The following is an 18005-nucleotide window of genomic DNA, read 5'->3' as shown; positions in this document are numbered from 1 at the left end:
CAGAATGGTGGTTGCTAGGGGCTGGGAGTAGAGAAAATGGGGAGATGTTGATTAAAGGGTACAAACTTTCAGTTACAAGATAAATAAGTACTAGCAATTTAAAAGGTATGGCATGGTAATTCAGTTAATAATACTGTGTTATATACTTGAAATATGCTAATGGAGGAGATCCTAAGTGTTCTCACCACTCACACTCACAAAAGAACAGAAATGCCAAAAAAAAAAATACATAAATAAAATAAACATTGGTGACATGTATGGCTTAGTCAAATTTCTTTGAATCATATGTTATATTTGACAAAGCTGGATAGTTAAAATAAAAGCAGATTTAATTTGACTCTTTTTAAAATGGTTGCTGGGAAAATAAACTAATAATTGATGGCTTCTACTGAAAGAGAATGAAATGAAACCCTTAAAGGCCTGTCATTCATGGCAACGATTAGGTGGCAGGAAGAAAGCTTGTTTATAATCTGATCTGCCTTGTAAGCACTGTCCCCCTTTGTTGTTGGAGTTACAGAGCACTGCTAAAAGAGAACGGGTTTCAGCACAGCAGGAGTAGGGGGCACTGGGTGCAAGGGGACTATGGAGCTGAGTGGCAACACATTCTGCAGCCAGGCTCCCTGGTTTGAACCTGCCTCCACCGCTTCAGGACTGCAAGCTTCTCGCCTCTCTGAGCCTCTATTCCCTCATCTGCAAAATAGAAACTCTGTCTCTTTATCTACAGATTTAAAAATGCAGATAATAACAGCACCCACTTCACAAGACCCATGGTGAAGATTAAATGAGCAATGCCTAAAACACTCAGATGAGTTCCCAGTGCTCCAAAAATGTTACCAATCTCCGCAGTGGTGTTCAATGAGGTCAGTACATAAGGTGAAACTGTGGGGTGGGGTGGGGGTTTGAAACAACTACGGCATGAATAATCATAGGTACCATCCACATTTGTACATCCAAAATATTTATCATGGGTGTTGGATGATTACAATCCACAAATTTCTGCCATTATGTTTGTTGTATTATAGAAAAGATTATGGGTTATGCTGTTAGTAACCAGGGATTCATTTTACCAAGACTGTAAATTTCTGAAATAATACATAGAGATAAAGTTGAGATGGATATGCAGAGGATGGCAGGTACCATGATAGCACAATAATTGGACCAGTAGCCATGAATGATCACCTGAGACAGAGTTTCCGTGTTAATGGGCTCCATCTGGTCCTTCTACAAGAGGACTTGATTTATCTTTGCGATATTTTTCCCAAAGAATCAGGCAACATTTTAGAGAAAACACAGGGCCCAGCAACGTGACTCACACTTGTAATCCCACTGCTTTGGGAGGCTGAGGCAGGAGGATCGCTGGTGGCCAGAAGTTTAAGACCAGCCTGGTCTACATAATGAGATCCCATCTCTAGAAAAAAAACAAAAATGAGCCAGGCACGATGGCATGCACTTGTAGTCCCAGCTAGTCGGGAGGCTGAGGCAGGAGGATCGCTTGAGCCCAGGAGTTCGGGGCTGCAGTGAGCTAAGATCATGCCACTGCACTCCAGCCTAGGCAACAAAGCCAGATGCTGTCTCTAAAAAATTAAAATAAAAGGCCAGGCGCAGTGGCTCACACCTGTAATCCCAGCACTTTGGGAGGCCAAGGCAGATGGATCATTTGAGGTCAGGAGTTCAAGGCTAGCCTGGCCAACATGGTGAAACCCCGTCTCTACTAAAAATACAAAAAAAAAAAAAAAAATTAGCCGGGCATGGTGGCATGCGCATATAATCCCAGCTACTCGGGAAGCTGAGGAAGGAGAATTGCTTGAACCCAGGAGGTGGAGGTTGCAGTGAGCCAAGATCGTGCTACTGCAATCCAGCCTGGGCGACAGAGTGAGACTCCATCTCAAAAATAAATAAATAAACAAAATAAAAAAATTAAAATAAAAAATAATACACATTTAAAGGAAACTCCCACTTTGGCCTGTGTGCCAGACAGGCCCGTCGTTTTCTTCTTTCTCATAGGAAAACTGCCCACATCCTATTTGCTTTTCTTGTCATCTTTCCTGATGGATGGTTGGAAAAGTAACCACTTCCCCGGTCACAGTGAATTGGATCCTAGGGATCCCTGGTCCACACTGGCCCATCAGTTTTTCTTTCCCGGGATTTTAGATTCCTAGGATATTCTACATGTGAGAATTAGACATGGAGACTTGAGAAGCATCAACAAGGCTGAGAGAGGTGGTGCTGATGCGTATCTGCAGAGAGATGTCATCGAGAAGCAGGGATGACAGGCTGGGGGCCCCCCTACAACCCCCCAGATGGAGCCGTGGTTATCAGACTGCTGGAAGCTCTCTCATTCAGGTGGCACTTCTTGCCTCTGGGTGTCTTGAGATACACAGAAACAAGCCACGTCTTCTCAGCAAATACCCGCTTTACTCACTCTGGCTTGACAATCTACTTGCAGCAGATGGAAGGTTGTAAAACTTAAATTCCTGACATTTCATTTTCCTTGATATAATTAATTTTCTTGCGAAAAATGAACCTTATCTTGTCTTGTAACATACTACCTTCTGAGAATTGAAGGCAGAGGCTGCGGAAGAGCAGTAAGTCACTTCATTGAGGAGAGACCTGGAAAATTCGGGAAGGTGGAAGAAGGGCCTCACGAGGATCTGGGAAGATGAGTTGGCAAAAAAAAAAAAAAAAAAAAAAAAAAAAATACCACGCTGCAATCAGAATTGCATATGAAAGAAGGAAAGGTTGAAGGCTTGGTGGGGGCAGGGAAGTGACATAATTGCGATAGAACCAAAGAGAAGGCAGGAATCCAAGATCAGACAGCAAATGTCAAAAAGGTTCTCTGGAAGAGGATTAAGGAAACAGGTAGCAAACACTTTGAGCTATCTGTGAACCATATGATAAAGGAACTCACCATATGGTGCAGGAAGATAGCAAAGCAGGCTGAAGTACAGGGAAGTGCTTTTGTCTGTAGGATTATATAACCACATCTAATGTATGTATGTATATGTCTGTGTGTGAATACATACCACTAATGAGATTAAAATTAGTAGAGACTCCCACAACAGAAGCTCAGACTTTAGAGAAGGCCTTTGTTCCTGGCATGAACTAAGCTGCCTTTTAATCTCCTCAGGCAATTTCTTCCTGTTAAAATTTGGTGCCGCGCTTGGCTCCAGCAGATGACGCTGTGAGGCCAGGTGTGGTGGCTCAAGCCTGTAATCCCATCACTTTGGGAGGCTGAGGCAGGCGGATCACTTGAGGCCAGGAGTTCGAGACCAGCCTGGCCAACATGGTGAAACCCTGTCTCTACGAAAAACATAAAAATTACTTGGGCGTGGTGGCAGGCGTTTGTAATCCCAGCCACTCGGGAGGCTGAGGCAGGAGAATTGCTTGAACCTGGGAGGTGCAGTGACTCAAGATCGCCCCACTGCACTCCAGCCTGGGCAACAGAGCAAGACTCTGTCTCAAAAACGAAAAAAAAAAAAAAAAAGGGACCTGAGGTCTGGGGCCTGGAACTCTGGAATGCTCTCTCATGCTCACAGAGCATGGTAGTTAAGCACCCTGGCCTTTGGGAAGAAAAGTTTGGAGGCTGCAGAGGGAGGTGCTATTGAGATGCTGGAGCTGGAAAATAGGGCTGACTTCTCCACCAAAACCCACCAGGCACAGTGCTCAGGGCCCATGCTGTTTTCAAGGTTCATAAGGCACTTTAATTTTTTTTTAAAACGCAAGAAAAAAAGTGAACTTAGGTGGAAGTACATGTTTTAATATGTAATATTAATATATTTGTCTTCATACCAATGCAGTCATGAGATACCATTTTTTGCTTTTTTTTTCATGGAAGAAGGAGAAACTCATAAATGTCATTATGCAGCTTTCTAAATATATGAGACAGGGTGTCCCTCTGCTGTCCAGGCTGGAGTGCAATGGTGTAATCATAGCCACTTCAGCCTCGAACTCCTGGGCTCAACCGCTCTTCCTGCCTCAGCCTCCAGAGTAGCTAGGACTACAGCTGTGTGCCAGTGTGTCTGGTTTTTTTTTTTTTTTTTCCTTTGAGACGGAGTCTCGCTCTGTCGCCCAGGCTGGAGTGCAGTGACATGATCTCGACTCACTGCAACCTCTGCCTCCCAGGTTCAGGTGATTCTCCTGCCTCAGCCTCTTGAGTAGCTGGGATTACAGGCATGCGCCACCACGCCCGGCTAATTTTTATTTGTATTTTTAGTAGAGACGGGGTTTCACTATGTTGGCCAGGCTGGTCTCAAACTCCTGACCTCGTGATCCGCCTGCCTCAGCCTCCCAAAGTGCTGCGATTACAGGTATGACCCACTGCATCCAGTTGTGTCTGGCTAATTTTTAAACACATTTTTAGAGATCAGGTCTTGCTATGTTGCTCAGGCTGGGCTGGTCTTGAACTCCTGAGCTCAAGCAATCCTCCAGGCTTGGCCTCTAGAGGCTCTGGGATTATAGCCATGAGCCACCACACCTGGCCTCATTAGGTAGCTCTTGTAATCGTTTTGTAACTGCTGTTTCAAAAAAGTCAAAAAGAGAGAAAGGGAAGGAAGGAAGAAAGAAAGGAAAAAAGGAAGAGGAAAGAGTAGTGGTTTGGACTGGGCATGGTGGTTCACTCCTATAATCCCAGCACTTTGAGAGGTCAAGGCATGAGGATTCCCTGAGCCCAGGAGTTCGAGACCAGCCTGGGCAACAAAGTGGGACCCTGTCTCTACAAAAACAATAAAAAAAATTAGCTGGGTGTGGTGGCATGTGCCTGTAGTCCCAGCTACTTGGGAGACTGAGATGGGAGGATTGCTTGAGCCTGGGAGGTTGAAGCTGCAGCGAACCATGATCACGTCACTGCACTTCAGCCTGGGTGACAGAGTGAGACTCTTGTCAACAACAACAAAAAAATTTAAACTAGTGGTTTGGGAAGATGTGTGGACCCCAAAGTGGAGAAGAGATGGCAAGAGGCAACTGAAATCACAAAACCAGCTTTCAAGGTCCCGCCTCCTTCTTGGAGAAGTCACTTAACCTCTCTGCCTTACAATTTCTATATGATATAATAGAATGATTATCAGTGACTACCTTGCAGGATTATGGTGAGAATTAATATGATATAATGCATGCAAATCCATGGCATGGTCCTTGTCAATGAGCATGAGCTCAGAAACGTTGGAGATAACGGGCAGGGTGTGAGTGGAATTGGAGTGGGTGCAGCTGGGCAGTAGAGTTGGTAAGGGTTAAGAAAATGGAGGTTGAAGGTTGAAAAGGAACCAGCTAAGGAGTCACTGCACTCACTAGAGATGCTTCCAAGACTTGGGGACTCCCATAAGGCTGAAGCCTGTGGAGGAGGTCAGAAGGGCAGAGGCTGGAGGAGTGAAAGCCATTCTCATGGGCCCTCTTAGGAATCCCTGCGGATGACTCACGGTTCCAATGAGCACAGGGCACATGTGTTATTTACACATGGATAGGTAGCCAATAAGCACAGAGTGATGAGGATGAACAGAAAACCCAGAGCCCTCCATCACTAGGAGTATGTGGTTTGTCTAATGGCAGCAACTTACACTGAAAATAAGGCATGCAATTTTTTTTTGTTTTTTGCTTTTATAGAGATGGGGTCTCCCTTTGTTGCTCCATCTCCTGGGTTCAAGTGATCCTCCTGCCTTGGCCTCCCAGAGCACTGAGATTAAAGGTGTGAGCCACTGCACCTGGCCATAAACTCTGCTTAGCACTTAGAGGGAAAGATGAGAAAATAAGAGGGAAAAATGACTAACCTCCTAGAATATGTTTGTGACATTCCACGGAATCGCTGTTAAAACTAGGAAATTACATGTTAAGTTTCAAGCAATCAAGATCCCAAAATCAGCTGGTCACAGTGGCTCATGCCTGTAATGCCAGCACTTTGGGAGGCTGAGGCAGGCAGATCACTTGAGCCAAGGAGTTCGTGGCTGCAGTGAGCTACGATTGCACCACTGCCCTCCAGCCTGGGTGACAGAGTGAGACCCTGTCTCTAGAAAAAAAAAAGAGCCCCAAATCATACACATCTAAATCAAAGCTGATCTGTTTAATGCCATTTACTAGCTGTGTGACTTCAGCAAGTTATTCCAACTTTCTGCATCTCACTCTCCTCATCTGTAAAATGGGGACAACAGTAGCTGCATCATAGAGTAAGTGTGAGCTAACGAATACATACTAAGCACTTATAACAGAGCCTGGCACATAGTAAGGACCCAAAAAATGTTAGGTGTTATCATCATCTTCGTCGTCACCATCACTACCACTAGAATATAAGTTTCATGAGGGCAGGCAGATATATTTGTTTGTTTTGTTCATAGACATTGCCTCTGTACCTACAAGGGTACCTGGCATATAGTAGATGCTCAATAAATACTTCTTGAATGAATGAATCCTTAGTTATGCCTTTCAGTGGGAAGTTACTGTAAAGGTGATGACTTCTGCCCAGAATAATGTATGGATTCCAATCTTATTTCCAGTTCCCTTCCCCTCATGCCTGCCCTACTCCCCTGAGCAAGCCAGGATGCCTCATGCTCAGATCTGGAGAGGTATGAGTTACAAGACTGCTGATAACCTGGGAGACAGATGTTTCTGAAAGTTGCTAAGGGGAGGAGACATAATACAAAAGGATAAGGAAGGAGTGGGTGGGGAGGAAATGAAGGTAGAAAATCTCCAAAGAGTAGCTTTGCTGTCTGGATATATTTAGTGAGTAAAGGAGGGTAGAGGGAGGTCAAGATCACACGAAAGATTTTTAAGGATACAGGCAGTGTTGCGCATATTCCTTATTTGAAGGAAAGGATATGGAGGAGGGGGATGAACAGAGACTTTTTGTAACTTCCAGGTACGCACACAAATTGTAACAAAAGACTTTACATTCTTAGAAATACCATGGTAATCGAGCTGCCAAATCACCTCAATCTTACATTGTGTAAGTGTAAGATTTTATGACAGTTTTTCACCAAATGTGGTTCAGGTACTAGTACAAGAACAAAATTACTCTTCTTTTAATATATTTTCCTAAAACACATTAAAATAAATATATAACTGGTATATCAAACCAAAGACATTAAAATAAATGTATAACTGGTACATCAAACTTGTGATTTCACATATATTATTGCTTAGGGCAATGTTAAGAAGAAGAAAAGGAAGTCAAGTTAAAGTCACTTTAAAGAAAAATATGATCGAATAAAGGAAGCATGTAATGGCAAGGAAAAACCCATAACAGGTGCATAAATGACTAATATTTGGAAAACTTGGCCAAGACTATAGTCAACTCTGTTGTACGGTCTGAATTTTGAGCTATAAAAGTTGATGCCAGCATCTTGGAGAGTGTCACGCAAATGCCAAGTTTCTAGGGGTACCCTAGTGGAAGGGGCCACCACCAGACCCTCCACAGCCTCCTTAGTGATACACCCAGGCATTTCATGTCATTGGTTCAGTGTCCTGGGATTATTTTAGGGAAGTCAAGCACTAGATGGGGAAGCTTAATGGTTCTGTCTCTCACCTCTCTGCTTCTGATTTTAGATCATCTTAGATTCATAGACAGCAACAGAGCTGGATGGGATTTTTAAAAGAGAAAAAATGTGATACCTGGGCACCTAGTTTCTATAGTAACTTCACTTTTTCTTTTTAATTTCATAAGCTGCTGACTTCTTCCTACTTGACTTATTCCTGGCTCGTGCTAGCTTCAAGAAAGTCACCACTAACACCTGACGTGCTCCATGATTTGAACACAAAGAAATGTCACAGAAAAGAGGCACTTGAAGTTTTTTGTGTCTGGAGTGTGATACATCGAGAGCTCTAAAGGGAAAAGTCAGAAGATCTTTTGTGTGTCACCGTGAAAAATTGCAGCCAGGACTGAAAAGTAGGGAATGTGGCTGAGACGACGTGTCATCCACCCAAATTGTTCTCCCAGCCTCCTTTGCACTGAAGTGTGGCCACGTGGCTATATTTTCTCTAATAGAGAGTAGGCAGAAATGATTGGTGCCACTTCCCAAGCTGAGACTTTTAAGAAGCAGCTTGTGCCTCCTCCACCCTCTGACTGCAGAGAAAAACAAAGCTCTAGGGATTAATGGAGCCATACAGGACGAAAGACACCTTGTCCCCAATCACCATATGGAGAGAGTGGGTGTGGCCAGGCGCGCCTGTCTTAAACTTCTTAAACTTAGAAGTTTAATGAAAATTTTAAACTTCTATTGTGTCTGAGCCAGTATATATTTGGGGGTCTATTTGTTACAGCAGATGAATCTACCCTAATAAAAGTTTAGGTGCCCTGTCAGCCACACAGATTAACCAAGCCTATTTTGGGGGTGGGGGCCAGGAACAAGGAGACATTCTGAGATTTTCATTTACTATTTCCCCTCTTTGCATAGTTAACTTAACTCGTCCTTTAGCTACAGCTCGAGCCACTTTCTCACAGAAGCCTTCTCTGGCTTCAACCAGGGCAAATCCCACTCCCGCAGGTGCCCATGGAACATACTAAACATCACAGTTGCTGTCATGCCTGTGTGATTTTTTAAATGAATGTGTATACCTCCACTGCATTTTAAAAACTATGCGTTTTTCAAAACTCATAGAATGATATACTTAAGATAGCTACATTTCAGTGTGTGTAATTTTACCTTTAAAATAATTATTGCAAATATTGAATTCTGGTTAAATGGTACACATGCTGAATGTAAAGTGCATTTGCAGTTATCTGCAAATGTAAAGTGTATGGATGTCTGCAACTTGCTTTGAAATGCATTAAAAAAGCGTTGATGGACGGATAGACAGATGGATACATGATAAAGCAAATACAGTCAAATGTTACTTGTGGAATCCAGGTGGTGGGTGTTATAGATGTTCATTATGCAATCATTTCAACTTTTCCATTTTTTAAATTTTCATAATGAAATGTTGAAGAAAAAGTTTAATGAAAGCAGGGACCATGAGTATATTACATAAAAGGAATTGGTCTATACACATTTTATATTGCCAATCATAATGTTCCATAATTTGCTTTTATTTTTATTTGATATGTTATGAAAATCTTTCTATGATGACAGATAGATGATTGATTGATTGATTGATGATATGTAGACAGATGATAGATAATAAGATAGACAGATAATAGGTAAATAGATGATAGATGATAAACAGATGATAGATATAGATGATAGATGATAGATGATGGGTAGATAGATAACAGAAAGATGATAGGTAGATAGATGATAGATTAGATAGATAGATGGATAGATAGATAGATAGATAGATGCACGTGCATGAGAGAGGGACAGAGAGAGAGAGGAGAGAGTCACTTCTTTTTTTTTTTTGTATTTATTATGAATATACCATTTGGGCTATTTCTGTTTTCCAGTAAATACCATTTTTACATAGATCTTCTGTGCTGAAGCTTCTTTCAGCTTCTTTATGGTTATAGATCTATGTCCACTATAGCACACCAGCTGCCTCCCCTAGCTCCTTTCTGACCCCCTGACCCCATCTCAACTCACGTACATTAGCTCAGTTCCATCCATAGGCAAGAGTCAGGGGTATAAGAGAACAAGAAAGCCTCCATTCAAACTTTCCTGCATACTATTTTTTAAAGACGTGGATCATACAAATCATTACCATGAGCACATATGAAGTCTCAGAAGACACACAGTATTAGCATTCATTAAATATTTAATGCATGTTTATTATGGCAGCACATTAGGGTTAGAGGAATCACGTTTATAATATGAAGAGTTATCCTTGTGCTGTGTATATACTTGATCAAGTATTTGCTGTATTTACTTTATAAGGTAAGCTTGTATCATCAATCCGGACGGTACAAATCTGCCCAATTTATATATGTGCAGCATAATTTTGACTCCAGCAATCATTCAAAGTTCAATTCTTGAAAGACGTTGGCAAAACTCAAAGTTTCAAGGCATTATAAAAACGGACAGTTAAGGATAAAATTCTAAGCACCATTAAGCAATAAATGAAAAACCACCTATTGGGTACTATGCTCACTACCTGGGTATAATATACCCATGTGACAAACCTGCGCATGTATCCTCTGTATCTAAAATAAAAGTTGAGAAATAAAATAATTTTTAAACGTGAATGACACATTTGAATGCTCTGTATTAAAAGTCCTAGAAGGCAACTACCTCCGAGTAAGCCAGCCATGCCAACAGGCCCTGCTTTGGTAAGTTAGCCCTTCCAGGTAAACACTTCTGCCTGTTTAAAAAAACAAACTCTCCACAGTTTTCTTCTTTTGAAAGATTTTGAAACGGGCTTACACATTTGAAATTCAATGTCCTTCACCATTGCTTCCTGCCTTGTTTCATTTTTACAGGGCTTACCAAAAGGCTTGTGCCATTCCCTAGTTGCCCCACAAATTATTAGTGGGGCTGTTGTTGTTGTTGTTGTTTGAGACAGTGTCTTGCTCTGTCACCCAGGCTGGAGTGCAGTGGCACGATCTCGGCTCACTGCAACCTCCACCTCCTCGGTTCAAGCGATTCTCCTGCCACAGCCTCCTGAGTAGCTGGGAATACAGGCGCCTGCCACCACGCCCGGCTAATTTTTGTACTTTTAGTAGAGAGAGGGTTTCACCATATTGGCCAGGCTGGCCTCGAACTCCTGATTTTGTGATCTGCCCACCTTGGCCTCCCAAAGTGCTGGGATTACAGGCGCAAACCACCGCACCTGGCCATTAGGGTTTAAAAACATGTTTTGTTTTGTTTTGTTTTGTTTTCCTGGGTTAAGGGAGGTGGAAACAGATTACCCCAAAGCCCCATCACTTTCATCTTCCGAAGGGGAAGAGCAAATCACTGCAGCTGTGTTCTTCTGTTTATGGAGATTGATCTATATACCTAACCAGACTGCAAAATGTTCAAAGTTGGAATTCAAATATAAAACCTGCATTAATTTACAACCCTAGTTGGCAACACTAGAGTTGCAAAGGATTACTCTGTTTTAAAGGATCATAGAGGTGTTTGTTATTCTACTTTGCTTTCATGACTTACTGTTGTTTTCATCTATGATTTATTTGATGCTATATCTCCAGTCTGGAACAGAGTTCTCAATTATTATAACGGTTTCCATGGAGACATATGATCTATTCTCTCATTGCTCCCCAGTGATTCATTCTCCTACGACTCCACCCACTACCCCCCAACCCCAATCCTTTCCATGGGACTCTCCAGAACTTCCAATCCTCCATCAAACATCCTCTCGTCTGTTTTGTTAAGTGATCAAAAACAGGCGTAGTACACGAATTTTTGAGTTAATAAGGACAAGAATAAAAATGTTAAATTAGCTCAGGGGGACTGGAAAGACACAAATTAACTGAATAAAAGTGTTCACATAGGGAAAGCAGTAGCAGTAAGTGGTCAGAGAAAGATGTGAACTTGGGTAGGAGCAGGACTTCTCAGTGTTTATCCTTTTAATATAATCTTAATGATGAATCATGTGAATGCATTGCTTATTAAAAATATCATGGCCGGGCATGGTGGCTCACACCTATAATCCCAGCACTTTGGGAGGCTGAGGCAGGCGGATCACCTGAGGTCAGGAGTTCAAGACCAGCCTGACCAACATGGAGAAACCCCGTCTCTACTAAAAGTGGAAAATTAGCTGGGCGTGGTGGCGCATACCTGTAATGCCAGCCACTCGAAAAGGCTGAGGCAGGAGAATCACTTGAACCTGGGAGGCGGAGGTTGCGGTGAGCTGAGATTGTGCCATTGCACTCCAGCCTGGGCAATAAGAGAGAAACACCGTCTCAAAAAAAAAAAAAAAAAGGAAAAAAGAAAGCATATATATATATATATATATATATATATATATATATATAAAAATTTAGGACAGGTGCGGTGGCTCACACCTGTAATCCCAGCACTTTCTGAGGCCACGGCAGGATGATTGCTTGAGCTTATAAGTACTTGAGCAGCCTGGGAAACATAGTGAGACCATGTCTCTACAAAAAAATACAAAAATTAGGTCAGGTGCGGTGGCTCACGTCTGTAATCCCAGCACTTTAGGAGGCCGAGGCGAACGGATCACATGAGGTCAGGAGTTCAAGACCAGCCTGGTCAACATGGTGAAACCCTGTCTCTATTAAAAACTACAAAAATTAGCCGAGCGCGAGACTGAGGCAGGAGAATCACTTGAACCCTGGAGGTAGAGGTTGCAGTGAGCCGAGATGGCGCCATTGCACTCCAGCCTGGGCAAGAGAGTAAGATTCTGATTGAAAAAAACAAAAACAAAAATTAGCCAGGCATGGTGGTGCATGCAGTTATTTGGGGGTCAGAGAAAGATGTGAACTTGGGTAGGAGCTGGACTGCTTGAGTCCAGCATGTCGAGGCTGCAGTGAACCGTAATGCACCACTACATTCCAGCCTGGACAACAGAGTGAGACTCTATCTCAAAAAGAAAAAAAAAAAAGTGCTCATTTAATTTGTAAAAACTCAGCTTATTAGAACCTCTTCTTTATTTAGGCCACTTTCTTCCTCATCATCAGAGAAACTGCTCCATGTTTGAAATCTCAATGCCTCAATTCTTCCTAACATTTTACGTATCTTGACCTCATCCATTTTTTTTTCATCCCTAGACTTCTAAACTCCCTTTTTCCCACCCAGGTGATGACCCTCTTTATGCTAGACATCTTCCCCAACCCAATCTAGATACCATTTTCATTCATGTATTCAACACGCTTTTCTTGAGCACTTGGTACAGGCTCTGTGGATCTGCAGTGGACATCTCTCTTCCCAGAATCCTTAACTCTCTTTCTTCCATAATCTTCTAGTTCACTGATTCTACTAATCCCACGCTTAGTTCAAATCCACCATCTCCTTCTCCATCTCCACCCCAGGGATACTCAGAGCTGCTGGTAAAAACCATACAACGTTGTGGACCACTGCCAACTGCCTATTCCCAACCTTAAGGACTGGATGGGCCATCTTACTGGCTGCCCTTACTCTCTATTCCCATCCCATGCTGAAGCTCTTCAGACTTTGAGCCATCATTTCAGATCCCTTAGTCCATCTCAGTGGATGCCCTTGCCACCCACAGACAGAGAGAATCCACGCATTCAATCTAGGCACTGAATGAATTCCATCCCTAGGCTCTGAAAACACAGTGGTGACCACGACGGAGAAGATCCCTACTCTTGTGGAGCTTAGACCTTAGAAAGGGAAGAGAGAAAAAATCAACAAGGACACAAGAAAAGCATCGCTCAGTGATGGGTGCTATGAGAGAGTTAAACATAATGGACAGTGAATGAGCGGCAACTTTTCAGTGGGTAGTTGGGGAAGATTTTTCAGAAGAAGTGGCGTCTAAGTTGAGATGTGAATTGCAGGAAGCAGCCGGCCTTGCAAACAGCAAAGGGAGCTGAATCACAAAGCCTCTAAGGGAGGAAGGAGCTTTGTGTGTTTCAGTGACCCAAGAGCTGATGTTGTGGCCAGAGCACAGTGGGTGATGGGGAGGAGAAAGAAGAAAAGAAGTCACACAGAGAACAAGGGCCAGATGATAAAGGGTGATACAAGCTAAGGATGTAACACAGAATTTCTTCTAATTGGATGGAAAGTCATTGGAGGGTCTTAAGCAGGGGAGCCCCTTGACCTAATGTAAGCTTTAAAAAATTATTACGGCTGCGAAGTAGAAAGTAAATTAATTATAGGTAACAAGATTGGGATTGCAATTAATTATAGGTAACGATTAATTATAGGTAAAAAGATTGGGATTGGGATTAATTATAGGTAACAAGATTGGGATTGAGAAACCACTGAGGAGTTTCTGCAGTTATCCAGGTGATATTAATGATTAGATTTGGGTGGTATTAGAGAGATGAAGAGAAGTTAGTGAATACATGATATACTTTGAAGGAACTGTCAGAATTCGCCAATGCATTGTACATGGCTGCAGGGGGCGGTGGGCAGGAACGGTGGGAATACAGGAAAGAGGGAAGCTCAGGGATAACTCCCAGGTTTTTGGCTTACGCTACATAGATGGAAAAGAAATTTATATTTTTTGCACACCTGAGTTCATGGTATGAGATTTATGCTAGACATCTTTGTGGCACGCAAAGGGACTAAAAACCCCAAAACAACACTAAATGAGTCAGAAATACTTATAACACAATCTCAACTTCAGTAAAACAGCATCTCGCAGTATCTATAAAAGCGTCCAGAACCACTGTATGAGTCCCAGGGTCATCCTTCCACTGTGCTACTGTTTGAAAGGAACCATTTCCGTTCTTGGCTGTCAGAGTGATCTTTTCCAAAAGGCAAATCCGATCCTGTCACTGCTCTGCTTAAAAAGGTTCAATGGCTCCCCGCTGCACTGTGAATGAAACCCAAACTCCTCATTGTAGCTTATAAGGTTTGCATCCTTGGGCCCTGCTTATCTCTGCAACATCACGTCCTATACCTCCTTCTGCTAGTGACATTTTGCCCCAACACCTTCTGATGGTTCCTAGGATGCACCCAGCCTGTCCCCACCTTGGAACTTTTGCACTTGCTCTCTTCTGAGAACATTCTTTCCTAGCTCTTTGAAAGCATAGCTAGTTCTTTCTCATCATCCAGGTCTCAGTATATGTGTCACCTCCTCAGACTGAACGGGTCGCCTTTTTGTTTGTGACACAGCACTCCATTCATTTCCTTCGTGGTATTCATTACAAAGTGTGGTGTGGCTCTATTTACTTCTTACTCTCTCTCCCACTAGGACATCCGTCCCATAGGAAAAGCAAATGTGCCTGCGTTGTTAGATGTTCCTTCCAAAGCAGGTGGAGCCACCAAATCATACCATACCTTGCCAAAGCTGCCTTTCCCCAGCACCATTAGGAAGTTAAAATCGGTCAGTTTCATCCGGTCTCTGTTGCCATTGTTGTCAAATTTGGAGACAGTGTTGGTCGTCTTTTCTTCCGGGACCTTGGTTCCCTGACTGATCTTGGCCCTCTGCAAAAAGGAAGCACACAGAAAACATGCTCAGGGTTTGAGGACGATCTTGTAGGAAGGCACAGGCACACAATGGGAAGCTGTAGTTCCTGCAGCTCCGGCACCCTGTCCCCATGAAAAGCATAGCCATGCATCACTCCACAAGCCTGAAACCTGTCGGACATCCTTTGCAACTCCATCTTTCTTTTATCCCTCATGTCTCAACCATAACCAGAACTGTCATTTCTTTCCTCCCAGCTGTCTCTAGAATTCATCTACTTCTTTCCATCTCAACCATCACTACCTGCCATCGTCTCTCACCTGCACAAGGCACAGTGATTTCCCTTACACTGGGTTTCACACACAACCACAGTGAGCCTCTCATCCAACCAAGTCCCCTCCTGCTTAAAATGCCTCAGTGGCATCCCATCATTTTCAGGGTAAAGATCGAGGTGCTTTCATGGACTTGTATGTTTAGGCCCTACCTGGCTTTCCAGCTCCATCATTGCTAGGGTGCTTCTTCTCTGCAATGTAGCTTCATTCTCCTTTCACTCCCCTGGATGTCCCAGGCCCCTCCAACCACAGGGCCTTTGCACCTGCTGCTGCTACTGTGGTACAAATGGCTATTCTCTCCCCTTCAGCAACCCAGCTTGGGGTTCACATTTTCATGGCTCAGGGAAGCCCTCATCGATTCTCTCTGTCTGCACTAGGTTCTCCTCTGATTTTCTTCCTTCATCCACTTCTCTTCCCATAAATACTGGAGGATAACTGCCTGTTCACTTGTTTCCTTCCAATAAATTGGAGACTGTTGTGGACACGGAATATTTCTCATTCTCCATGGTTTTCCTGACAACTAGTATAGTTCCCAACTAAATATTTGTTGCATAAATGGATGAGTGAGGGCCATGTCTGTCCTCAGTGCAATGGGAGAGGGACTCCTTGCCATGAGCTGTGGAATGGGGCTCAGAGTGGCAGCAGGTGCTTTGGAATGAGGCAAAAACTGGAAGCCATGAGTGGGAGACCTGCAGCTGCCAGGACTTCGTTACTGGATTCACGTTTAGCAGAGAGAAAACTGTGGAGTTAAAAGCTCATGTGTGGCTGGGCACAGTGGCTCACACCTGCAATTCCAACACTTTTTGACGCTGAGACAGGAGATTCGATTGAGGATAGAAGTTTGAGAACAGCCTGGGCAACATAACAAGACCCTGTCTCTACAAAAATAAAGAAAGTTAGCCAGGCAAGGTGGTGTGCACTTGTCATCCCAGCTACCTGGGAGGCCAAGGTGGGAGGACTGCTTTAGCCCAGGAGTTAGAGGCTGCTGTGAGCTATAATCACACCACTGCCCACCAGCCTGGGTGACAGAGTGAGATCCCATCTCTCTCTCACTAAAAAAAAAAAAAAAAAAAAAAAGCCTCGTGGTAGAATCCTCTGACATGAATCAGCTGTGTGGCCCAGAACACATCAGTTAAGTCATAACATTCCTCTGCCCAATATATATACCATCCCATTATTCTCAAAGTAAAAGCCAAAGGCCACAGATGACTGAGCCCCTCTGGACCCCCTCTGATTTCAGCCTCCTTTCTACTTCTGCACTGGCCTCCTTGCTGCTCTCTGAATGCACCAAACATTCTCTTACCCCAGGGCCTTTGCACCTGCTGTTCCCTCTGCTCAGAGCACTCTTTCCCCAGAACTCTCTCACCTCTGATAAGAGGGCCCTTCCCTGAACACCCTACATAAAACTGCTCTCAGCAATCTCCATCCGCCTTACTTACTTGATTTTCTCTAAAACACTTGTCACCATCTTACAAACCATATATTTACTTGTTTCCCAATTTATCATCTTTCTCCTTATACCAGAATGTAAGCTCCCCAATGGCAAGGATTTTGTCTGTTTTGCTTTCCACTGTTTCCCTGGTACCTAGAGGAGTATGGCACAGAGAAGGCACTAAATTTGCATTTGGTGATTGAAGCTTCCTAAACATTCATCACCTTTTCAAGACATGGAGATGATGACATGAAATGATATATCACAGAGTCCTTAGTATCATTCCTGGCACACAACACATGCTCAGTGAATGGTAGCTATTATTATTGTTGCATTATTTGGTTGCTTTGAAGATAAAGAGGCAAAATAAATCTTTCCAAAGTTTTGAATATCAGGGAAGATTCATTCATTCATTCAGAAAACATTTATTGAGGCTGGATGTGGTGGCTGATGCCTGTAATCACAAAGCTTTGGAAGGCTGAGGCAGGACTGCTTGAGGCCAGGAGTTCAAGACCAGCCTGGGCAACACAGCCAGACCCTATCTCAAAAAAAAGTTTAATTAGCTGGACATGGTGGCAGTGGGCCTGTAGTCCCAGCTACTTGGGAGGCTTAAGGCAGGAGAATCCCTTAAGCCCAGGAGTTGGAAGCTGCAGTAAGCTCTGATCACTGTATTGCACTCCAGCCTGGGCAACAGAGCAAGACTCTGTCATAAACAAACCAACAAACAAATCAAAAATTCTTGTTGAGTACCTGCTACATGCTAAGTGCTGCTCTAGGTGCTGAGGATACATCAGAGGGCAAAATGGATACAGATACTCTCAAAAAACGTGCATTCTAGCTGGGATTGGATCCTCCATTCTGTGTCCAAAAGGTATGTTGGGGTTGCTGAAGTAGATAAACTGGTATTGGCAGCAGGAACAGCATTTATGGAACAGAGGGGAAGACACATTCAAGGAATGAAACATCGTCTGGCTGGATCATTAAATGCAAGGCAGATATGGCACAGGAGGCAGACAAAGTGTTGAAAGGACCTTAAGAAATTCAGGCTGACTATGAGCATGACAGGCAGCCTTTGAAAGGTTTGAAGCAGGGCTATGGTATGACCATACATATTTAACAGGTCACTCTGAGTGGAGAGGAGACCCCCCAGCACGTGGGCTGAGTGATCACTAGGAAGTCACTGCATTATCAAGGAGAGAAATGATGAGCCAGGCATGGTGGTGTGTGCCTGTAGTCCCAGCTACACGGGAGGCTGAGGTGGGAGGATCCCCTGAGCCCAGGAGTTGGAGGTTGCAGTGAGCCATGATTGCACCACTGCACTCCAGCCTGAGTGA

The 18005-nt window shown here is 43.5% G+C and overlaps 1 protein-coding gene across 3 annotated transcripts in view; it reads right to left on the bottom strand.

The window, feature by feature from the left end:
* Window positions 1–18005, bottom strand: part of PRKCB (protein kinase C beta) — a 379967-nt gene that overhangs the window by 81890 nt on the left and 280072 nt on the right. For all 3 annotated transcript variants that reach the window (XM_034939848.4, XM_034939847.4, XM_055100033.2), the window contains one exon: window positions 14781–14927. In XM_034939848.4, coding sequence (XP_034795739.2) covers window positions 14781–14927 — 147 coding nt within the window. The remainder of the gene's footprint in view (window positions 1–14780; window positions 14928–18005) is intronic.

This window comes from Pan paniscus, chromosome 18, assembly GCF_029289425.2.
Source record: "Pan paniscus chromosome 18, NHGRI_mPanPan1-v2.0_pri, whole genome shotgun sequence".
Classification (NCBI taxonomy): Eukaryota; Metazoa; Chordata; class Mammalia; order Primates; family Hominidae; genus Pan; species Pan paniscus.
Note: the sequence above shows the minus strand (reverse complement) of the source record. Positions and strands in the feature narration are given on the sequence as shown.